Below are 23,654 nucleotides of genomic sequence, written 5' to 3'. Positions count from 1 at the left end.
GCCCGCCCGTGAGGACGGCGGGCTCCGGCCTCTCGGGCGCCGCGTGCGCTCCTAGCCTGCCTGACGCCGTCTTGCCCACCCGCAGCGCTCGGCCGCTGCCGCCTTCCTCGCGCTGGCTGGCGCCGCTCCATTCCCACAGCCCTGTTACCTGGCCGTTTCCCCGAACGTCTCTGGTCCATTCTTCCCCCAGCCCACTGCTCCCACGACTCCCTCCTCCCCTGAGGACCCCCGGGGAAGACCCCACCGAGCAGCCACAGGGCCTTCGTCTTTTTTGTCCAGTCGGACGAGCGCTTGCATGGCAACGGGTCTCCTTCCCTCACCACCCGCCCCCTCCATCCTGGCCCCAGAGGGCTCTCCTTCGGGAAGGCTGTCCTCTCAAGGTGGGCCTCCACGGGAGCCTCTCTCCCCGGAAGCCAGAGCCATGGCCAGTCCCAGCCTGGCCCCCAGCGGCTTCGCGCGGGGACAGCCTTGACGGAGACTGCGGACTCGGGCTCGGGCAGGGAGCACGCACGTGCACCCACAGCTCTAGCGGGGCCGCGCCTCTGTCCTCCTCGCTCCCTGCCGGACAGCGGCTCCCAGGACGGGCCTGGCACGCGACACATGCCCAATACACACGGGTCGAATGCCAACCGTTTGTTTTCACCTTCAAAGCTAGGACGTTCGAGTGCACCTTCTAGCGGTTGTGCCCGCATTTATTTTCCTGTGAAGCTTGCCTCTGAGCGGTTGTTCCTTTCACCTCCTGAGAACAGGCTGGGCAGGCAGCTCCTGAGTGCCAGGTTGGCAAAAGGTCTGCAAACCCCACAGTGATGACAGCGCCCCCTCTGGGCAGGGGGCCTGGTCAGCAGAGGCCATGGGAAGGTGTCAGGCTAGAGGTCCAGGGGCCAGAGCTTGGGGCCAGACAGCCAAAAACACCTGGACAGAGGGGGCACCCTGCCACGGCCCTCTGGAGTGGGGCACTTGTGTGGCTCTGCAGGATGGCTGCGGCACGCTGGCCTCCGGACCTGGGGCTCGACGGCCCGGCCCGTGCCAGGTCCTTCCCAGCCTGCCACCCCAGAGCTCCCCATCACACGCGGCAACAGTGTGCCTACGAAGGTGGCCTTGGAACCCAAGGGGAGGCAGTGAGTGTATGGAGCAGGCTGATCTCTCCTCCCAAGGCAGTCCTGAGAGCGGCTGGCTGTTTGTGTCAGGGACAGCCAGACGGAATCAGGAAACACAGCAGCATGCTGTCCTGTGAGCTGTCTGATAATGAAAGCCCAGACCTTGAGTCACTTTCACAGAGAGATTTATCGAGAATGCTAACAGCACAGGATACAGTACTTCCCAACAAAAGGTGCAAACGCGTCACTTAGAAAGGCATGCTGAGTATTCTTTGCTTTCACACGTATTAAAAAACTTACAAAAATAAAATAAAACTGCGTGCTGCCCATCTTTTCAAATAGTAAAAGAACCTTATGAAAAAAATCACTTGATTTTACAACAAAAGACACAAACGGACATTTTTATGTAAATTTATAAGGCAAACTCTTTATATAATAAATAGGTTACAGGGATTCAGTGGGGGGGGGTGTTTTTGAAACGTATACAGGTACATTCAGACAGGTTTACTGAAATGGTACAAATTTCCTTAATAAATTGCCTTTTGTTTTTAAATATATCAGTGCTTTCAGTCATTTGGCTATACACAAAGAACCTTTTTTTGAACACTACAAAAAAAGCAATCAATATTTTTTGTTTTTAAAACGACCTACTTATTTTCTAAAGTAATTGTCCCAAAACACAAAAACTGAAGGTGAATGTGATGGAGGGCTTTGGAGACATCTCTAGCCAAGTCTGTCCTAGGCTGCTCCCTATCCCACACACACCTCTCTCCCACCCTCACTGGGCTTCCGAGCTAGAGCCCCTCTGTCTGGGGTGGCCAGTGTCACTGTGACTCAGGAGGGGGCAGCCACCTTGCCTGGTCCCTCCTGATACTAAACCCATATGCAAATAGTCATGACAGTCAGCACTGTCTTCGCCTTTGGGGGGGGGCTGGGTGCTAAGGGAGCATACATCTGTCCCTGTTCCATGAGCCCAAAACAATGTCTGGTGGGGGTAATGGCTTTTTTCAGAAGGATCTGCTTTGGCCAGGGGAAGGGAAGTGGGGTTTCTCATGTCCAAATTTTGCTGGGGATCAGATGACAGCAAAGAGAGTGCACCCCCTCCACCATCGTCACATCACCCAGGATGATGAAGAATCTAGAGGTCACGTTACTGTTGTGTACCCTGGGACTGGGTGGGATGTGATGGGGGGGTTGTCCTGAACGGTAATGCCCACCACCTGGCCCGTCCAGGAGGAGCTGCATCAGGTGGAGAGTGGCCCATCGGTCCTGTCAACGCACACCTGACCCGTGGCCACAGCGGAGGTCTCCAGGGAGATGGCCACCCGTATCCTGAGCTCTACTCCTCAGGCCTGCCCTACGCCTCTCCCACTGAGGCAAGGTCGGCTCTGTCACACCCCTCCTGTCTCCCTTCGAAGAAACATCAGCCTTGTCTGTCCTTAAAAATAATGATGATGCTAATAATCTCGGGGGTTGGGGGAAAGGCAACAGAATCCACTGGGTGGAACAAAACCTGGTTTTGCTCTGACTTTGAAAATGGCAACACATCAGCTGTTTGGTCCGTTGGCTTAGGCTTAACCACTTCGGGTGGCATCTGGCTGCTCTGGGCCGGGGTCACCTCTTCGGATCTCCCCTCCTGGGGAAAAAGGACAGCCCCTCTCATCTTGGTCACCATCCCCTCCCTCCAAATTCTTTTGTTTGTAAAGAAAAAGTGTCTAGAAGCATTTGTCTCTGGAACAATTACTTTAAACATGGTTACAATACAGACTTCAGTTCAAACACAGAAGAGATTTACTTAGCAAATTTCCTTTCACCCACCAAAATTACACAAATATAAGCCTCAACACCACAGTTAAGAGGACCAGTAGAGAGAACCTCATGTTTAGAACACAAAAGGAGAAATAAAAACCAAACCAAACCCAAACAGAAAAGCCCCAGAAGAAACGATGGAAGGATGAGGGAGGAGAGGAGAGCAAACACAGCACACATTACAGTGTCCGGGTACACGGGAGCCCAGCGCGAGGAGAGGGCTCGGCACACATTGAGTAACAGTCCTGGTGATATTTGGTCAAATATTCAGCAACTACTGACTCTGGAGCGGCCGCTATTGATTGAAGCAGTGACAAATCGAACGGAAAAGGAGGCCTTGGTAGCAAGGGAAGGAGCAGGCTTCAAGTTCTGCAAGCCTTTTGCACTCCACCGTCCAGCTCCCCAGAAACACTCAATTGGGTGGGCCCTGCTCCGTCCAGGCGGGCAGGAGGTCACCGGGTGAGGCTAAGTTGGGCGCCGATTTCGGATCTCAGTCAGAAAGCGCACCCGTGGACACATGCGGACACCCACCTGTTAGCGGCAAGCAGCAGCAGCAACGGCCTCCTCGCCTCCTCCGCCCCCATCCTGGGCTGGATGGGCAAGGACACGGCGACCCAGTGCTAATACTGAGTGCAGGCGGGAGCGGGCCCCACACTGGGCCCAGAGGCTGCCCCAGCTCGGGTCCTCCGAGGGGCATGTGGGCAGCCTGGCCACCCGAACAGCTTACGAGTGTTTCTCTTTTGGTTCAGGCCTCAGAAGAAGTAATGACACAGGGAAGGAAGCTTTTGGCCCTGGTGATTATAATGCTCTCTGCTTTGGAAGAACGAGTTTCTGGGTGGTGGTGGTGATTGTTTTTTTGGTGTTTTTTAATTACTTAAAAAAACGATCAAAAAGAACTGTTACGGCTAAACTCTCTAGCAGGTATTGCTCATTAAGAATTACAAAAGCAAATGCAGTTACTCGTAGGATTGGGGAAAAGAGAAAGGGTGTTTCTGGAGTCTTTGCTACCTCCTAGAGGGGACCCAGTGGACTCTTGTATGTGGTTGTGGGGTCCCTGGTGTCTACCCGGTGCAACTCACACATTCAGAGATGTGATGGGCCTCCCATCTGCCCTCCAGCCTCAGCAAAGTGGAAGCCCTACTGGCGGGGAGGCCTGCCGAGCTGGTTGGCTGTGCAAGACCGCTCTGCCTGCGCCCCTGGGAGGGCTGGGGGTGGGCCAGGCCAGCCCCTCCCCGGTGCACTCCAGCTGCCCCACGCAGAGGTCGCAGGGGGCCAGGTGGTACTAGCTACATTCCAGAATTTGCCAGGGCAAGGAAGCACTCGTACGCCCACCCACTGAGGTGAACTGTCCCCCGCCAGCATCCCGGGACCTGTCTCACAAGCATGGGAGAAACAGTGCAAAACCCGGATGCTGCCTGGAGCCTCCTGCGCTCGGCACAGGGAAGCCCTTGAGAGAAGCGAGGAAGGGCCACGGCCTGCTTGGACTGAGGAAGCGACCAGCAGACGGATTTGTAGGGGTTTTTTTTTATGGTTTTTTTTTGTTTGTTTTTATTTTCCCTTGTCCTATGCTATGGTTATCAGAAACATTGTAATTAAGCAACAGGTATAATTTTAACAGGTGTGTGTGTGTGTGTGTGTGTGTGTGTGTAGCCACAAGCAAAATGAGTGTATAATTGTGCGATATACAGATATATATATAAAAATTCAACTGCTCTGTGTGTCTAGTCGGTGCATTAAATAAAAGAGACAGAAAAACTAAAAGCAAAGCTAAAAAGCAAAACAAAAGCCCAGGATAGAGGAGACCAAGCAGGCCTATGCGTATAGCGTATAAGATACTGGATATAATCAGGGTCACCAGGAAGAACACCTTTGTCACTGGACACACAAACACTGAAGGGAGAGGGACTACCAGTGAGCAGGAGCCAAACCTCTTGGCCTTTTCATCTCATTTGTCTCTCGCTGCTGAGGACCTGAGAAAAGGTAAGCTAGAAGGGGGGCAGGGAAGCAAAGGCAATTTGCAAGTTTCCCTAATGCTCTCCAGACTCAAAGGCCGGACTTCCCTTGGTGAGGGTCTTGGTACCTGCTCGTGTGCCTGCCCTCCCTCTGGCCCAGGGGCTCTCGCTGGTGAGGGGCGAGGAGGACACACACCACAGGACGTGCTCAGGCCTCTGTCATCACCTCTGAGTGCAGAAGGGCGCACCACTTCACCTAGACCCTCGGCCCCAAGGACAGCAGACCAGGGGGAATGTCCTCAGGGGACAGGCAGAGACCAAGGGGGAGACCTCACCCTCACCTTCCTAGTTGCGGGGGTGCTAGTCAGAACTCCCTTTTCCCCCAACAAATCAGCACTTGGGGCACATCCTGCAGAGATGAGAAAGGAACAAGAAACAGGTGGTGCTGGGTGGTGAGGACGTCGCAGGCCTTTGGAGTCACTGGTGACACTCTGCTTCCCACACCAAGCGCTGGGCTTCTACAGCTTGGGGACCAGGCAGGCAGCCCCACAGGCAGGGGGCTCTTCAGTGCTAGGACGGCCCCGAGTCTCAGATCCAGCTGCTTCAGGCTGGACTCCCCTTTTCCTGTAGCACAAACATGGCAGGCCAAGCTCCAAATATTTTTAGATCGGCAGTTTTGCAAAAGCTTGCTCTTACTTGTTCGGAAACATCGAAATGCAATTTTCTGCCAAATGTTGTCTAGGTTTTCCTTCTGAATTGTTGTTGTTCACTTTTCCCCCCTTTAATATGTAACTTTAGACCCTGGGGGAGGCAGTATCCTAGTGATATATAACAATTAGACTATGCCTCTTCTAAAGACTGAAACAGCATCTGAAAGAGAAAGACGCAAAAATGGAGACTCGACAAACCCCTCCAGAGTGGACGAGTTTACTGCTGGGGAGAGCAAAGGTGGGGCCCTTACAGGGAACAGAGTAAGACCGGGAACGCGACACGGTGCGGCCGCAGGGGCAGGGGCTCCACCACAGGCCGGGTGACACTGCCATGCTTGCCCCCTCCCCTGACACCATGAGCCAGGACTCTGGGAACTGGCCAGGCGAACACCCACAGGGCTCTAAACGCAGCTTGCCTGCTGAGGTCTGGGCCACCTGTCCCAAAATCTGTGTGTGAAACTCACATTAGGGAACAATTCGGAGCAACACTGACTAGAAAAGGGTTTCTCCAAGAACGGGCCCGCAACCTTCCCTGGCTCCGCCCACCCAGAGCTCCAGATGCAGAGCTCCGGGAAGGGGGCGTGGGAAGGGGGCGCAGAGCCTGGCTGCCAGGCTCCACCTGGTTATACCTGTGGCTCCCTCCTGCGCTGCCGCGGCTCACTAAGTTACTGAAATCCAGAGGTCCTGTCAGCTAAAAAACTCCTTTCCCCCCAAGCACGGTAGCTTCCTCCACGATCCCTGTTAGCAACCAAAAGCTGCGCGGAAGAGCAGGTGACAACTTGGGGCTGGCCCTGGGCATGGTGCCACCGTCTGCGGCCTTTAGCCTGGAATGGTGCCCCTGAACAGACTGCTGCCAACCCCCGCACGGGGGTCTCAGGAGTAGAAGCCTGGTGCCAGCTGTGGTCAGTGTCCCTGGGCTACCACCACGGCTTTCCCCTTCCTGGGAGCTGAGGGAGCTGAGGTCCTTGGGTAGTTTGGCACGGACGGACTGGGGAACGGGACATTTCTAGGTGTCGCCTGTGCCTTCTGATAATGGGAAGAGAATAGCAGCAGAAGGGAGCTGTCTTTGAGCCTGGCTGCGGCTCAGTGCCCTGGTTCACTACAGTCTCAAGGCCAGCAATTCCACTGGTTAGGGCAGGCCCACCAATGGGCAGGGCAGGGCAGAGCTGGGCTGGGCATTGTGGGAGGAGCTCAAGGGCATACAGCATTCTGTTGGGAGAGGAGGTAGTAACTAACAACTAGAACCAGGGCTGGGGAGACCAAAAGTGACTGTGACCTACCCCTACAAACAGGCGTCTGAAAGCTGTTGGTTAGTTTCTAAATTCTTCACACAGTCCCTAAAAGATGCCCCCAATCTTCGTGATGTTCAAGCACACACAAAATCAAGGTCACACCCCCAAACTGGGCTGGACACGGCTGGTGAGAATCCCATGGCCTGGCTTTCCCCCCAACCTGTCAACGTGACTCAGGACCGGGGTCGTACGGGAGCTGCAGGGCCCCTGCCTGCCAGGGCGACAAACCACCAAGGCTACCTGCTTAATGGTAACTTACTTGTGATGCCTTTATTAGGTGAAGAAGAGGGAACGTGGAAGGAAGAGGAGGGGCGAGAAAACCCCAAGGAGCCTCAGGGGCTGCCTGCAGCTTTGGAACTATAAGGAGAAGCAGCTGGGGAGCGAGGGGGCTGCAGGTCAGGTGGGCCAAAAGGAAATGATACTTGAAACGCTGTGCTCTCAACCACCAATGCCCGGTCAGCCCCCGAATGGTCTCAGGTGGAAGGGGGGCGTGGTGGGCCCGCACTTTCTTCCCCGGACCAGACGGTACTGAGCTGATGGAGAGGCCAGCTCTTGACACTGGTTCTGGGGGTCACATTCCACTGGACTAAGTTTACTGCATAAAAACCCAACCAACCCAAACGGACGGCATCTCCAGGACAAACTGGCCGGACACTGTACTCGCGTGGACAGGCATCCTTTGTGGGTGCCTGCAGTGCGAGGCCCCTTCAGGGTCAGGAGTCTTTTGTCCTTGAAGGAAGAGGGATCCTAAAGGACTTGCCCCCTCCTCCCCACCCCCTTCCCTTCCTGGGGAGGAGTCAAAAGTGAAGCCCAGAGGGCCAACAGCAGGGAGGGTCTGGTTGTGGGACTTGCTTTCACAGCATAAGGAAATGGGTACAAAAATGCTGCAAAGGCCAACTATGATTCTGCAAACAGAATGGGGGCAAACTCCCTTGCTTCTAACCATTCTGGAAGAGACAAACGCGTTTTTTCCTTAAGCTACTGATTGGAACTGTCAGCTACGGTTCCTGATCACTAAGGGCTGGCAAGGAAGTGCTGGACGGTTAGGGTGTTTCACTCCTTCATGGTTACGCCGCAGTAAGGAAGCCAGGGGACAGTAACTGAAATACACGAGACAACACGCACTTGACAGTTCATGGCGGCAGCTCGCATGGGACGTGCTTGTGGGTGTTTCTGGAAGCATTAGACTGCTGTCTCACTTGCTACTTTGATAAGGTACTTCTCAGGTGGACAGATTTAGATACAAGAGACATCTCTGTAAACACAGAAAAGGACAGACCAGTATGATGATGATGTGCAGCTAGATAAGGACTTCCTGAACACAGAACGCAGGACGGACTCCCGAACGGAGACTGAGCAATGAACACCCACAGCAAAGCCAAGCCTCTTGGCCCCAACACCATCCCCCGGCACAGAGGTGGACATGTGTCATACACTGGCCCCACCCGTCTCCAGCCAAAGCCAGACGTCTCCCACCAGAGGAGAACTCATGGTTACCTTACAGGAGGAGCAGAGAGGCGAGGGGGGGCCCAGCTCAGGTCTGAGGCAGCTGCATTTCTTCCCATTGGCTGCATTGTCGCACCACACTATGCTAGCTGGGCCTGGATGAGGCCAAGGTCAGGGCTGGGCTACTTGAGGACTATGGCAGGCCACGGGGGCCTCTGTGCTACCCTCAGCTCCCAAATCCAAATCTGCCCAACTTCTCCTGCCTGTTTCTCTCGAGTGGAAGGTTGGGAAGGCCCGGAATCCAAGCTCTGCCCAAGGGAAGGGCGCTCCCTAAGAGAGTGAGACCTTGCTGTCCTCTTGCCCTTCGGAAAGGCCAAGGCCTTAGGGCCAGGAGGACTCAGCAGAGCCTGGGGCTTCCTCAGGGCTCAAAATGGGGTGGGGCAGGGCTAGAGCTGGCAGTGGGAAGGCCAAGGGCAGGGTGTGATCTGGTGGCCTGAGCTGGCCAGCATCAGCTCAGGTAAAGCTGGGAGCTGTGGGTGCCTGGTACCGAGGGGATGAACAAGGAGGGGAAGAAATGAAAGGATGAATGAAAGAAGGCAGAAATGGAAGGACAGAAGAGAAAGCAATCAGGAAGTCCTTATAAAATTGCAGCAAACACTTAGAGTTTCGGAGCTTCGTGGGAACCCTATGTGCTGAGCCCACTTTAAAACAAGCGCAGGTACAGGTAGTTGTGAACACCGTCACGTCTGGTGGCTTGAGGGACAAAGTGTCACCAATTCAAGCCCGTTTGCTCTCAGAGCATGTTTGTTTTGAAGTGGGAACATGAAGACTCAATAGTGCAAATAGTTCTAAGCTGTCCCTAAAGGAGTAGAATTGGAAAGTTTTGGAAGAACATTTTCCCCTCTTTCCCCCAGCACCCCAACTTGCCCACTAGGCCTCTACCTACCAGCCACAGACTGCTCTGAGTGAGTAGGATTTCCATCGGCCCCACTGCCCTCTGTCACCTGGAGAAGCCCAGGAGCCCGGGGCCAGCCTGCCTGTGCCTCGTCCTGTTGCTTCCATGCGCCCCCCCCTCGCTCTCTCTCTCTCTCGTGCCACTCACTGGAGAGTGGCCCTGCACCGTCCTCTCACCTGGCTCAGGCCAGTCTACACCCAGCAGCACAAGGACTGACCCCTTCCTAGCCAGGCCAGAACTGGAGCAAACAGGTGCTACTTCCCTGTCCTGTGAAATGTCCTAGTCAGTTTTGGGTTGGGACTAGCGTGGGGCCGCATTTGTGCCACCATGGGTGAGATCAGGCAGGGGCTGTAGCCACTGGCCATCTCTGTCTTTTTCTCTAAAGGATCCACCTGTCTCTCCTGCCTCACACCTCCTTGTCCCCATGTGGGTGGGGATGGGGAAGGCGGGGGAGCCGGAGGGTGGGGGTGGGGCAGGGTTGGGGGGGAGAGGAGAGCGGAGACGGGGGCACCCATGGCACTCTCTGTCCCTAATGGCCACATGGGGGGGGCGGGGTGAGGTCGGATGGGAGGGGAGGCGCAGGCATACCCTAAGAAGCCTGGTCAACAGCTTGTCTGGTCAGTAGTATGTGCAGCAAGCCTTGTTGAAGGAGCCTAGTTTAGAAAAGTGCAAAGCTACTTCTGGCCCTGGTTAGGTCTTCAACCTGACTGTGCTTGTCGGTAAGAAAAACATCCCAATGCTCCAACTACTCCCACCCTGAAGCCACGAAACTCTAAGTTTACTGAAAGAAAAAAAAATATTTTTTATTTCAGTTAATCGGGAAGCTTTGTCAGAGCCCTACCCAGAAGGAGAAGAGACGACAGCTGCCTTTATTCTTGTTGGTTCGCTCCGCGTCCGCCGGGTAAAGTCAGCTGACTCTCTCGGTCACGGGCGTCCGGCTGTCCACAGGCTCCTCTCTGTTTGGCCTTGGCATGGAGGATGAAACAATGTCTTTGCGCTCTCCCTCCCCTCGGTGTTTGTACTTGTCTGCGGCCGTGGCGGCAGTCGCGACCGCGGGCTGAGTCTTAGCCGGCTCCTTGGGGCAGCCGTCGCTCTCCAGCGAGCCCGCTCTAGCCATCTTCTCCTCTTTGCAGACGCCGCTGCTCAAGTCCTGGGGCTCAGGGGGGCTGGCGGGGTCCTCGGAGCTCTGTGGCTCGGGCGGGGGCGGGGGCGGGGGTGGAAGCAGCGGCACCGGTGCCTTCGGGGGCTCCGAGTGGTGGTGGTGGTGGTGGTGCTCCTTCTTGGGGGGCGACGAGGCGCTGCCGCCGCGCCCTTTCGGGCTGCTCTCCTTGCTCTTCCGCCCGGGGCTCTTGCAGGTCTTCAGTCCCTTGCCGCTCTTCTCGCCCAGGGTGGACACCAGCAGGGGCTTCACCACCTCCTTCACGTCGATGCTGACAGCCTCCCGGGTCTTGCGCTTCTTGATGGGGAGCACGGTCTCGTGCACAGAGCGAATGGAAGACTCCTTCACGGCTTTCTTCTTGGCCTCGGCGGCAGCAGCCGCCACCACACTGCCTGGCTTGCGCCCCCGCTTCTTGGGAATGGCCTGGGGGTCGGCCTCGGCTTTTCGCTTCCGGCCAGGGCGTTTGATAACCATGACCTGGGCGGACGTGGTGGCCCCACCCCCTTCGGCCCTGCTCCCAGGTGAAGCTTGAAAAGGCATCTTGACCAGCAGCTTCCCGGGACTTTTCTCCAGGACCCTTTTCACCTGCACACCCTCTGATGCCGCTGCCTTGGGTCTCGCAGTGCCGCTGCCTTTGGGGCGTCCCCGGCCTCTGCCAGTTCCTGGAGCTTTGGGAGATTTGGGCTTCTTAGGTGGTTTCTGCTCTCGCCGGGAGGGGCTCCCTCTCCCAGTTACCGTGAAGTCAAAATCATTAGGGTCCAGGGAGGTGTCGCCTACCTTTTCGAAGTACGCAATCAACTCCACTTTAGAGCGAAAGGCTTTTCCCTGGGGACTGTGGGGACAAACAAAGAGACAGAAAGAATGATTAGAAGCTTCCACACTACTGTCCAAAGATGAGGCAGAGCAGAAGACGGTGAACTCTGTGACAGCACCTTCTGCAACTGATCTGCCTAATGACACAACTACATGAGAGTCCCATGAGAGAAAAGCCAAAACAGGCGAAAACTAGAGGGGCATGGCCACGGTCACACACAAAGTGACTGGGTCGGTGGGCGGTGGGCACCTGCAGGGTGTGCTCTAGTGACTGGACAGCTGGGTGCCGGCTGCTCTGCAGCTGCTGCCTGGACGTCCCTGAGGGTCCACCTGCCACCAAGGCCCCTCCTCTGGCCCCCAAAGGGGCCTGGCCTGGGGACCCTCCTGAGCCATCAGGCTGAGGGGCCACTCTGCTGGCTGGGGCCTGGGCCTGGTCAGTAAATAGAGTACTCCTTTGCTGGAACCTGGGCATGCCGCTTAGCCTCTCTGGGATCGGCTTCCTCATCTGTCCGCAGGACAGTGCTTTGCTCCCCCTTGTCAGAGTTCTTGGAATCAAACGAGGTTGTCTGCAAATGTCCTTCCAAAACTGTTAACCTTTTCTGGATCGTCTAAGGGCCAGAACTGAGACGTACTTATTCAGTCCTCCTATGAAGCTCTGGCTTGGAAGCTGCTGTTTGGACACAAAATGCCCAAAGAGCAGACCAGCACAAAGCGGGGCAGCGCACCAGGGACAGCTGGAAAGGCACACAGAGAGATGGAGAGGATGTCTCACGGAGCGGACTGAGCCCTGTGAATTCCTACTTCTCCTTGGTCATGAAAGACACGTCACAGAATGACTCGCAGGAAGGAGAGGAGTTTAACAGGTTTTGAGAAGAGCCCCTCAGCTGGCTGTTTTCCAGCGAGGAAATAAATGGGAGGAACCCAGAGAGCTCCGCTTGCCTTCCAAGCACAGGCCACTACACGTGGCGGGTCTGGCCTGAGCAGGGCCTCGTGTCCTCAGTGTTTCCCAGGGGACCTCTCCTGGTGTCCTCCCTGTGGCCCTGGGAAGGCCCTACTGCTCTGCTACCTGCTGACAAGACCTCAAGGGCTGGTGGTGAGAAGTCGCACTCTGCTACCCTGTGTCCATCTCACTCAGGGTGGCGAGCTCTGCACACCATCGTTCCAAACGTACCTGCTGCAGTCTGCAAGTGGTCTACTGAAGCCCCCAACACAAGAGGGGGAGACGCACACATTTTCTTGATCTACAAGCAACAGAGGACTGCCACTCTAAGGGATCCCCACCAGTGTCTTAGCACCTGTCCCTGACCTCCTGCCCACCCAGCCTTCCCTGCTCTGCAGGTGGGAGTCGCCCCTACTTACTTGATCAAATACACATCATACTTCCCAGCGGAGCGGCCCGACTTCCTTTGCTTGAGCTTTCGGGTCCAACCTTCGGGCAGAGTGGGGTCATCATACATGGGTCCCCGGTCACGAATGATGGAGCGCCGCTGTTTGGGGGAGGCAGAGGCTTCCGGGACAGCTGGGGCCGAGCCCGAGCCTTCTGAGGTCTCCGCTTTGCCTGCCTCTGCCGGTTCAGCGGAGTGGTGGGCCGGGGGCTGCAGGGGCTCATGCTTGCCCTCTTTGTCTTCTTTCTTATCCTTCTTCACCTTTTTGAACTTCAGGGGTTTGTCCTTGAGGCCCTGGAGATCCTGGTCTTCTGACTTTTCTTCCCTGAAGTGTTAAATAAGCATGTAAGTGCCACAGGGAGCACACGGATTTCTCGAGAAAGCAGGCGGCGGCAGGCAAGGCGGGGCTCTGAGAGCCAGGGCTGCCCTGCCGCCGCCGCCGCCTGCCCAGGTCCTGCCGCCGCTCCCCTTCATGGATTTCTTTAGGGACTTGGGGCTTTGCCTGACCTGTCCTGTGACCACTCGGAGTCCCCCTCCTAGCATATAGGAGAGCGAGCAGCCTGGACAGGGGACAACTTCCTGGGTGGAAGCAGCGTGTGGCTTCCTGGTGCAGCGCCATGGAGGGGGCCACCTTACAGGCTGTGCCCAAGCGCCCCCGGGGCCGGGCGGCTCACAGGAGGCCCCTGACTGCCAAAGGGGGCTCCCCACCCAAAACGCAGGCGGGGCTCCTGTGCGTGCAGCCCTGGCCTGGGTGTGACTCTGGCTTCTGCAGTTTAAGTTTCCTCAACTGCGTGCTTGGTAAAAGCCAGTCATGGGGCACAGCACGACTTACTGACGGTGACAGAACCTCACGCTGTCCCCTTGGGAGGCAGGCACGGCACAGTGGTGTGGAAAGAACAAGTTCGGAGCCAGACAACCTGAGCTCAAATCCTGACTCTGCAATTTTAAAACATGGGCCCAAGCAAGTGACCTCAACATCCTGTGCCTTAGTTTCCTCATCATGACAATAGGTACCAACACCCCAGAGGGAGAGAAGTCGCAAAGGCACTACGTAAACACTGGCCAACTCGGGCAACCAGAAACTGCTGCCCAGGGTTCCGGAGTGAGAAGAGAAGCCATCCCGGGTCTGGTGAACTTTTATCACCGGACGTTCCCTTACCACGTGACCGCCTCGGCCGACCAGCGGAGGAAAGAGCAAGGCCGAAGGCACAGAAGCGCACCTCCCCGCCCCGCGGTGGGCGCCTCCCGTTCTCCCGCACTGACAGAGCGGCTCCTTTCCCGGACTTTGGCTCCACAGGGCAGGGTCCCTTCCTTGCGTGCACTGGAAATGACCACCATGAGGCCCCGGACCCTGGAATCGGAGGCTGGCCATGATGCTCTCAGGGCAGGGCTAAGAGGGCAGAAACACCACCCAGGCTGGGGAGGCTCGGAAAGAATCATGGGCTTGGAATCGGCTGTCTGCTGGCCTTTTGGCAATTCATTCTTTTTTTTTTTTTTTTAAGATTTTATTTATTTCAGAGAGAGAGAGAGCATGAGAGAGGAGAGGATCAAGAGAGAGAAGCAAACTTCCTGACCATCAGGGAGCCCGATGTGGGACTCCCTGAGCCGAAGGCAGATGCTTACCCGACTGAGCTACCCAGGCGCCCTTGGCAATTCATTCTAGAAAAGAATAAGACTATTCTTGTCCTCAGTATCTCAGCCCTAGAGCTGCCCTGTCCCACAGGGCTCGCGTCAGTACTGGTCACTGCCTCCTGGCTGGTCTACCCCAAGCAACTTCCCCCTTGTTCACACTGTGGAGACTCCAGTGAAGGCACTGCGGTGCGCACTGGAAACCAGGCTCAAAGAATATGGGTGAGCTGCCAAAGGGGGGGGTTCGTATCAGGACTCACTTGGCACCATGAGGACATGCCTTTTCTAAAAGGCTCAGGGCAGGGGTCTGGAAACAAAACTGCCCCTAAGTTCCTCCCTATCCTGGGTCATCCCGTAGCAGTTCAGGGCTCTAACCACGGCTGCCGGGGTCACCCCGATTCAGCCCGGGGCCCACAGATCTTTTCCTGCTGGGAAGTGAGGGTCTCTAATCTGCTACAGCACAGAGCTCAGTTTTCAATTCTCATAGTCTTAACGTCTCAGCAGGAAATGAGGAAGAATCTTGGGAAGGTAGGTATGGTCTGTGGCCTGTATGCCCCATCGGAGAGGGGAGAGGGAGAGCTTGCCAGAGGCACAGTGGCAGATGGACTGGAATGACCACTTCTACACAGGCCACCAGAGGGGCACTGCTGAAGGCCACGGCTGCTCCCTAAACCTGGACAGTCTTGGAGTCAGGGGACAACACCGCACCCACGGGAAAGATCTCTGACTCCTCCAGAATGCTCATTTATATGCCCCAAACAGTTTAACCACCATAAGGTCAAGTAAAAGACCACATGCCCCAGCAATGCCTCTCAGAAACAATCAAGAGTATCAGTGCCATCAGCGGCAATCCCTTCTAAAACTCTACCCTACCCTATCCCTTCTAAAACAACCCCAGAAATGCCAAACAGCAGGTATATGATAATTTGTAATGGCACTGTTTTTCCTGTTCCAGTGCTGCAGACCGCGCGGAGCGCTGCCGGCAAGGGCTGAGTGAAGGGCTGCCACTAAGCCTACAGCCGGGTAGCCACGCCAGAGAGGCTGCGAAAGAGCACCCCAGCTCACCCACACTGTCCGCAGCCTCTCGTGGAAGAAACGAGGGAAGAAGGGCTTTCTAGTCCCAGGGAGGGTGAGAATGAGGTAAGGTATAGGCGTGAGGCAAAAACCTCTCTGAATCACGTGGAAGTTTACATAACCAAAATGAAAACAAAAACAAATGGTAACAAAACCCTACTATACGGAAGAACGCAAGCACAAACACATGAATTTAACTATACATCAAACTGGTACCATACCACAGAGAAAAGATTTATTTCAAATACCTCTGACCACAGTGCTCTGCACATCCTTGGTGGGACGTATTTTAAGGCCTAATACGGCACCCAAGCGCAGGAAACGCACCCCATGTCCATGGAGGGAACCAGGCTGGCCCTGAGAGAAGTGGGTGGTTGTGGTTCTAAGGTGGCCTGTAGGGGTAGAAAGGCAGGGGAGTTCTTGGACAGAGAAAGAGAGAGTCAAAGGACATAGTTGCTGGTCTGGCTGAAAGGGTTCCTTGCACTAGGTGACATTGTGACAAGGTGAGTGTCCAAAACAACAAACTGACTGGAATACAATGAGGAACAAAAGAAGGAAAAGCCTATCGGAAGCAAGGGGGCAAGCCATGTGGCTCCGTGCCAGAAGAAGATTCTGGGTAGCAGAGAGGCCTCAAGGGGGATGTGGACGGCTCTGTCAGGGTGCTACTAGGGAGCCCTGGGCAGGGGAAGGGATGAGGGCTCTTATCTTCAGAGGGTCACTCTACTTGCTAGGTGGAAAGCAGACTTCAGGAAGCCAAAAAGGAAAGCAGGGGGACTGGTGGCCCAGGGTGGGGACAGTGGAGGATCTGGGAAGTAACCAGGAGGTGGAGCGACAGAGCTGAAGACAGGCTGGTGTGGGTGAGGGGAAGGGATGAATGAAGAAGGACCATGGCCAATGCCTAGGAGGACAGTGGTGTCACTGAGGACAGGGAAGCCTGGGCCAGGAACAGGTGGGGGTTACAGTCATGTCCATGGTTAGAAGTTCGAGGACAGGCGAATATAGCTCTTTGATACTAGCCACCGAGGAGAGACCCAGCTGTGTCCAGACTCTGACTTGGCCCTAAATGAACTGTCCTGAGTTTTCCTTTTTTTTGGTAAGTTTTTTCTTGTGGTAAAACATTCATAACATAAAATTTACCTTTTAAACCCTAAGTGTATAACAAATGAACTTTTAATAGCACCAAAGGTGAGGACTAAAGAACCTTTAACTCAATCGTAGTATTTTAGTTCTTTTAAATTAAGATTACTTGAAGCAGGGGCGCCTGGGCAGCTCAGTGGGTTGAGCCTCTGCCTTCGGCTCAGGTCATGATCTCAGGGTCCTGGGATCGAGCCCCGTGTCTGGCTCTCTGCTCAGCGGGGAGCCTGCTCCCTGCCCCCCACCTGTCTCTCTGCCTACTTGTGATCAAATGAATGAATGAATGAATGAATGAATAAATAAATAAATAAATAAAAACTTTTAAAAAATTACTTGAAGCAGTTATGACAATATGGTGATATTCAAATCTGTTCACCGAGGGGGCACCCAGGTTTGTCACTCTATTATGACTGCTACTTCTCTGCAAGAGCAAACGACAAACACCCACAAAGCAGCCTGGAAGTCAGTCCACTGGGTGGAGACTGGGGGTAAAAATGATGCAAAATAGGAATCCACCTGCTCGGTCCCAGGGCAACCCGACTCCCTAAGGCCTCCTCACCCCACCAGGGGGTTACGGAGTTTGCTGAAACACACATTAAAAAAGAAAAAACCAGCCCTCTTTATCCTCCTTTGAATCAGACTATACACACCATACACACACATGCACACGCACTCACAAACCTGAGATGCATAGGAGAACTGAGCGAGCACCTAGTTCACACGTTCGTTTATTCTGGAGTTGAGAGGATCCCCAGAAAAACCACCCATCCAACTCGTCAGTGCCACAGATGAAAAGAAAAAGAAGAACACAAAGTTCCCTTCTGCGCTTGGGGAACTTGTCTGAGGTTCTGGTTGAGCTGATGTATGTTCATCAACCGCCCTTGCCCTGAGCCAGACTCTGCCAGGGGCTGGAACAACACGGCAGAATTACTACCATCATTCTCTGGTATTCAAGAGCCCCCAGTTTAGTCAGGGGGACAAAGAAGTAACAAAAGAACAGTGATACCCTTCCCTGTTCTGGGGCCAGGGGAAGCCCAGAGATGGGGATTCCCTGGAGGAGGAAGGCTTGAGCTGGGTTTCCAGGGTTGAGGAGTTCTACTGGCTGGCAAGGAGGGCTCAGGACAGACCAGTGACAGCAGGCGGTCGTATGAATAGCTCCATCCCTAGAGGGAGGAGTGACTAATGACTCCTACCCTGTGTCACCAATGGCTCTAGGCTGGCCTTCTCTCCCATATTCTTTTGGATTAAGATGGCACTTCTGAGGAGCCTTCCCCAACCCTATGAGCAAGAAGACCCTATGCCCCCCACGTAGTTGGAATACACCACTACACAGGTCAACCCCTCCATGCCCTGATAGCGAGGGCCTTCTTCACGGTCTCTCCATTCGACGCACAGTGCCAGGCAAAGGAGCGCCACGTGACAATCACAGCCCAGAGGCTGTACTGCCTTTGTTTCTTTTGATGACTGTATCCCCCTGACCAAGAGCTTCGAGGAGCGGGGGCTAGGCTTAGCACCCAAAGCAGGCATGGTCTGAGGAAGTGAATAAAGGATGAGTTTGGGTGCTACCATCGCCTGCTGAGCACTGGTGAGCTGGGCAGGCAGAAGATAAGGCTGGGGCAGTAAATGAGGGCCTAGGAGAATGGGCAGTGACAATCTGTGGTGACAGGGAGGACAGGGTCACGGGGGCAGCATGTGGGGAATGGAGTAGGCTCCTTGAGGGTCAAGAGTGCACGGTATGCCCCTGGGAGAGCCAGGCTCGAGCAGCACTTCTGAGGGCAGCGCAGCGACAGTGACTCAGGGAAACGCGCAGTGCTCAGGTGGCAGCAAGCTGGGAAAGCGGGGGAGTGGGGTGGGTGACATCAATGGAAGTGGAAACTGTGCAGGTTGACAGTGGTATTTTGAAGCAGTTTCGGGCAAGTATTCTAACGATTAAGGAGAACACTTTCACATTATATGAATACATTAAGAGGGAAAGCTAGAAACCTTGTTCAAGTGCCTTCTTTCAGTGGCTCAAAGAACCACAGTGGTGTTATCCTGCATACAGTACAGCTGTGAGTGCGAAGGAAGGGAAGGCGTCAGGGTTCTTTCCCTGGTTTGAAGAAAAATCATTGTAAGGGGCACCTTGCTGGCTCCGTCGGAAGAGCATCTGACTCTTGATCTCGGGGTCAAGAGTTCCAGCCCCATGCTGGGTGCAGAGATGACTTAAATTAAAAAAAAAAGAAAATCACTGCCAAAGGTGGCCTTGCCTAGGCTCCCACTTCAAGCGTCACAGGAACTGTGCAACAGGACCCGCACGGCACTGCGGGAAGCGTGCGTCTGTGGCTCCCGCGGGAAACGCTCGGCTGACGGCGATACGGGCTGCGAATGCCAACAGCCATTTCAGTGTGTTATGTCTCTTAACCAGAATTTTATTTTATTTTTTTTTAAAGATTTTATTTATTTATTTGATAGAGATCACAAGTAGGCAGAGAGGCAGGCAGAGAGAGCGAGAGGAGGAAGCAGGCTCCCTGCTGAGCAGAGAGCCTGATGTGGGGCTCGATCCCAGCACCCTGGGATCATGACCCGAGCTGAAGGCAGAGGCTTTAACCCACTGAGCCACCCAGGCGCCCCTTAACCAGAATTTTAACCAGAATTGTCAATGACTCTGTTAGTGAGCTCTAATCACATAGCTTCGGCGTGGTCTACCCCTCCTGTTTTCCCCATAACAACGCTTACTTTTTACTGTGTGACTTGTAGAACGCAGGAGTCTTTCAGGAACGCACGTACCACACTGAAGCACAGGGGCCCTCACAAACCTTAAATATCTACGAGGCAGGAAAGAAGGCTCTTGAATAATAAAACATCATCTACTAACTGTGCTTCTAGAACACAAACGGTAGATCAAATCTTTCCTTTAATCTAGCGAAGGAAAATCAGAGTTGCAGGCATCTTGTTTTCAAGCCACGTTACTGTACCCCAAGGGGCCTGGCAGAGAGAACTGCCTGTACTTTCTTTCACAAGGAAAGAAACCTCCAGTAAGCCCGCAGTAAGGCTGCCCTGGGAAGCTGTACCTGGCACTCGTGTGACCCCAGGCGCCTGTACGTTACAGGGGTGCAGGCAACCAACAGCTGGCAGGTGCGGCTGGCCAGACACCTGGGACTGAGGAGGGACTACTCAACCCCTAAGACTTTCAGATGAAAAAGAAACCAGGTGAAAGCAGCAGCTGACAGGTGTTTTTCACTGGAATTGGAATCCAGCCTCCTCCCGAGTGAGCTCCCGGGATCCTTCCAGAGGCACAGCAATATCCTGGCCCCATTTCAGTCATGTTTGCACAAGGCCAATTTCAGGATACAGCATTTCTCAGCACGGTTCATTTCTAGTCACCCATTCCACTGAGCTGCAGAAGGAGGCCGAGTCCCACAATGAGGCCATGACCCAAGGGGCCAAGGCGGGGGCTACTCCCCGGGTGAATGGTCGGGCACCAAAGGAGAGAAACGGCCGTCTTGCAGCAGCTACCTCCACCCTGCCGTGTCGTTCACTCCGTGCCTCCAACTGTCTCTACCTCCAGCACGCGCTGCGGACTCCCAGAATCAAGGAGGCTTCTGCGCATGGAACAGTAAAGGCAGCTGCAGTCCCTTTAAAGATCTGAGAGAAACCCAACTGGCACAGGAAGAGAGTGTCTCAGTGGTCTCTGGGGAGCAACAGAGCAAATGGGGTTCAGCTCCAAGGGTATGGCAGTAGAACCCGAAGTTCAGCGGCTCTGAATTCCGTGTATTTTTAAATACTTCAGCTTTCAGAAGATGCAAGAGAAGCTGTGTTTTGAAAAGCTAAATAAAATACAGCTCGTGACCGTCAAAGGGAGCTCCCTCTGCGAATGAAGGCGCCAGGGCTGTACGACAAATCTCACGTCCACGGCATGCGTCTGTCGCACAGGGGGAAGAAAAGCAGGTTTACACAAACACTGCGACCGCGGAGAACGGCCAGGCAGTCCCTCTAAAGGTCAAACACAGAGTTCCCACAGGACCCAGCGTCTCCACTCTAGCTGTAGACCCAAGAACCGGAAACAGGGACCGGACGAACCGCACACCCGTGCTCACGGCAGCGTGGTACACAGCAGCCGAGATGCGGAAACGGCCCAAGGGCCCGCGGACAGATGACTGCGCAAGCAAAACGTGGTCCATCCACACAACGGAACGTTATTTAGCTTTAAAAAGAAATGAAATTCTGGCACAGGCCACAACATGTATGAACCTTGGGGACACTATGTGAGTGACATCAGTCAGCCACAAAAGGACAAATGCTACCTAATTCCATTTACATGAAATGTTTCAAATTGGCAAATGCACAGAGAGAGAGAGCAGATCAGTCATTACCAGGGGCTGAGGGTAGTGGGTAATAGGGAGTGACTCCTAATGATTGTAGAGTTTTGGGTGTGTGTGTGCATGTTTTAGTGGTGATAAAATGTTCTGGGACCAGATAGAGGTAATGGCCGCGCAACACTGTGGACGTACTAAATGCCGATGAACTATTCACTTTAAATGGCTGAATTTCCCGGTATGTGAATTGTATCTCAATTTTTCTAACACCCCACTAAAATGACAGCTGACTCTATTACCCTAAATCGTAAAGGTAGGTTTTACGATGCCCAAGCAGTGCTCAGAGCCCACAGCTGTCCCCAAGCAACCCTGTCTGGCTACAGGCAGAGCCCAGGCAGCCAATGCTGCCACCCATCTGAGAGAAAGAGGCCCGCGCAGGACGGAGGGCGATACATGCCAGGCTAGACCAAGCCGATGTGCATGCCATCTCTGAAGCCCAGGACATGGTAACCATGGCAGCTGAAAAGAATTTAGTTCAAGAAGTTTAATGACACAAAAAAAGGTTAATGACTAGGCATTCAGCCAAGTTGAAGGTTGCTGGCGAACTATTCTGAGGGCATTTGATCAATCTTTTTTTTTATTGTGGTACAATGCATGTAACATAAAATTTGCCATTAGCAGCATTTAGTACATTCACGGAGTTGTGCAACCGTCACCACTAGCTAGTTCCAGAATATCTCATCACCCCTGGAGGAAACCCTATATCCATTAAGCAGCTACTCGCCCAGGTCACCTTACTCCCAGCCCTCAGCAGCCCTCAGCAGCTACTAAACTGCTTTCTGCCTCTCTGCACTTGCCTATTCTGGATATTTCATATAAATGGAATCAAATGAGAGACGGCCTTTTGTGACCGGCTCCTTCCACTCAGCGTCACGCTTTCTAGGCTCATTCGTGTTGCAGTGCACATCGGGACTCGATCCCATCGTTCGGGAACGGCGCGCTTCGTCCGTGCGCCTGCTGACGAGCAGCTGCGGGGTCTCCGCCTTTTAGCTGCTCTGAACATCTGCATGCAAGTTTTTGCATGGGTACGTTTTCAGTTCTCTTGGGTCTACACCCAGAATGGAAATGCTGGGTCATATGGGAATTCTATGTTTAACCTTTTGAGGAACTACCAGGCTGTTTTCCACAGGGTTTCCTCTGATGTTGAAATGGGGCTGAAAATGGTCTGGAACTAGACAGGAGTAGAATAGGGCAGCAGAAAGTGCCGCCACTCTGGAACGCTCAGTAGGTAGGGAAGAACTTTCAACGAAGTCATCACAGGAAGACCAAGGGGCAGGGCGCGCACAGGGCAGTGTTGCAGCCGCTCGCTCACTCAGTAGCTGACATTCTTCTGGGCACTGAGGATGAGCTGCGCTTAGGCCAGGAATGCTACAGTAAGAAGATAAGCTTTCTACCTGCACCTATGTCTTTATTCTATTTTATTTATTTATTTGCGGGGGAGGTCGGGTAGGAGGGAGGGAGAGAGCGCACACATGAGCAAAGAGAGAGAGGGAGAGGGAGATAATCTCCAGCAGACTCCGCAATGAGCATGCAGCCGACCCGGGGCTCCATCCCAGGACCCTGAGATGACCTGGGTCCACACCGAGAGTCGGAGGCTTAACCGAATGAACCACCCAGGCGCCCCCTACCTTCATCCATTTCTTATTTTTCTCTGGTGCTGTCTTCCGAGCAGAGAGTCGGTCATGAAACCATTGCAATTCTACCACATGTTGTGACAGGGGAGATACCGAATGTAGGGGAAGAACTCCGGAATACGGACGCAGTGGCAACAGTATGGCCTGATGATGTGAGGCTACTAGGGCTGGGGTGGGGGCAGGGCCCAAGCTGGTAAAGCCGGTGAGGCTGTGGTCAGGAGGTGGCTTCCCCACCGGCTGCGCCATGAAGGCAACTGGAGAGGGAGCTGGCCGGGTGAGTTAAGAACCGGAGAAAACCAAGAACCCAATCCTCGCTACTGATGTTTCTGCTATTTTATGTCTTCTCCTGGAAAGCCCATGTTGTTTGAATTTGCTCTCCATTCTCTAGCTTTCACATCTGGAAACTTCTCTTCCATCATGTCCCCAAGTGCCTTGGCTCCTGTGCCATGGGGTGCTCACAGTCATCACATGCATGAGCGGCTGGACACCTCCAGCGACAAATACGACAAATACCCAGTCCTCAGCATACCAACAGCCCGTCTCCACATGCGCTCACGTTACACTTGCCTTTTTGGGCCCAGTAATACGTTCCCACAGCTGCTTCTTCCCCAACTCGTCCGTTGATACTGGTTTCTTCTTACCTTTGTATACTTTATGTAAGTTTTATAGGCTTTTATCAAAGTGTTGGCTGCTTTTATCAAAAAACAGAGTATTTGCCAAAATAAATTTTCAACAGAGGCAATGTATTTTTGGGGAAAAAGGAGGCAGAAAGGAAATCTCTAATAATGGAAGCAAGAACTCTGTAAGAGCCTCTCACTAGGGTAGGTCACCTCCTATCTGTATTCTTAACAAGGTTCTTCTTCCCAGTGATGACATCTGAGCCCACTGAAACAGCCAACGACATAGAAAAAAAGGGGCAAATCTGCCAGTGCTGGCGAACAGGAAGGGAGCCACTGACGGCTGCGGCAATCTGAGCGTCTGCGCCGTTCTCCCCGGCTCAAATACAGGAGCGCAGGAGGGACCCACCAGGAAGGTCTGTGGATAGGATTACCCAACAGAGCCCTAAGAAGTCCTCAAGGCCAGAATAACAGGACCCTGGAGCCAGGCCGGCTGGAGTGCAGTTTGCTGGTGGCAAACGGAAGAGTCTGGAATACCACTCATACCCTCCAAAGAAAGGCCAGTAAGAGGCTGAGGCTTCCCTGGGCACTGC

At 54.1% G+C, this 23,654-nt stretch overlaps 1 protein-coding gene across 2 annotated transcripts in view; it reads right to left on the bottom strand.

The window, feature by feature from the left end:
- Window positions 1-4,434: 4,434 nt before the first annotated feature.
- MECP2 (methyl-CpG binding protein 2) overlaps window positions 4,435-23,654 on the bottom strand; it is a 64,382-nt gene continuing 45,162 nt past the window's right edge. The window contains exons 1-3 of one of the 2 annotated variants that reach the window (XM_047714819.1): window positions 12,593-12,679; window positions 11,198-11,252; window positions 4,435-11,088 (exon numbers count right to left, since the gene is read on the bottom strand). In XM_047714819.1, coding sequence (XP_047570775.1) covers window positions 10,169-10,960 — 792 coding nt within the window. In that variant the 5' untranslated portion in view covers window positions 10,961-11,088; window positions 11,198-11,252; window positions 12,593-12,679 and the 3' untranslated portion in view covers window positions 4,435-10,168. Of the gene's footprint in view, window positions 11,253-12,592; window positions 12,944-23,654 lie in introns of those variants that run through there. The other variant, XM_047714818.1, reaches the window with a different exon arrangement.

The sequence above is a fragment of the Lutra lutra genome, chromosome X (genome assembly GCF_902655055.1).
Source record: "Lutra lutra chromosome X, mLutLut1.2, whole genome shotgun sequence".
Taxonomy (NCBI): Eukaryota; Metazoa; Chordata; class Mammalia; order Carnivora; family Mustelidae; genus Lutra; species Lutra lutra.
The sequence above is the reverse complement of the archived record's forward strand: the minus strand, read 5'-3'. Positions and strand labels throughout refer to the sequence as shown.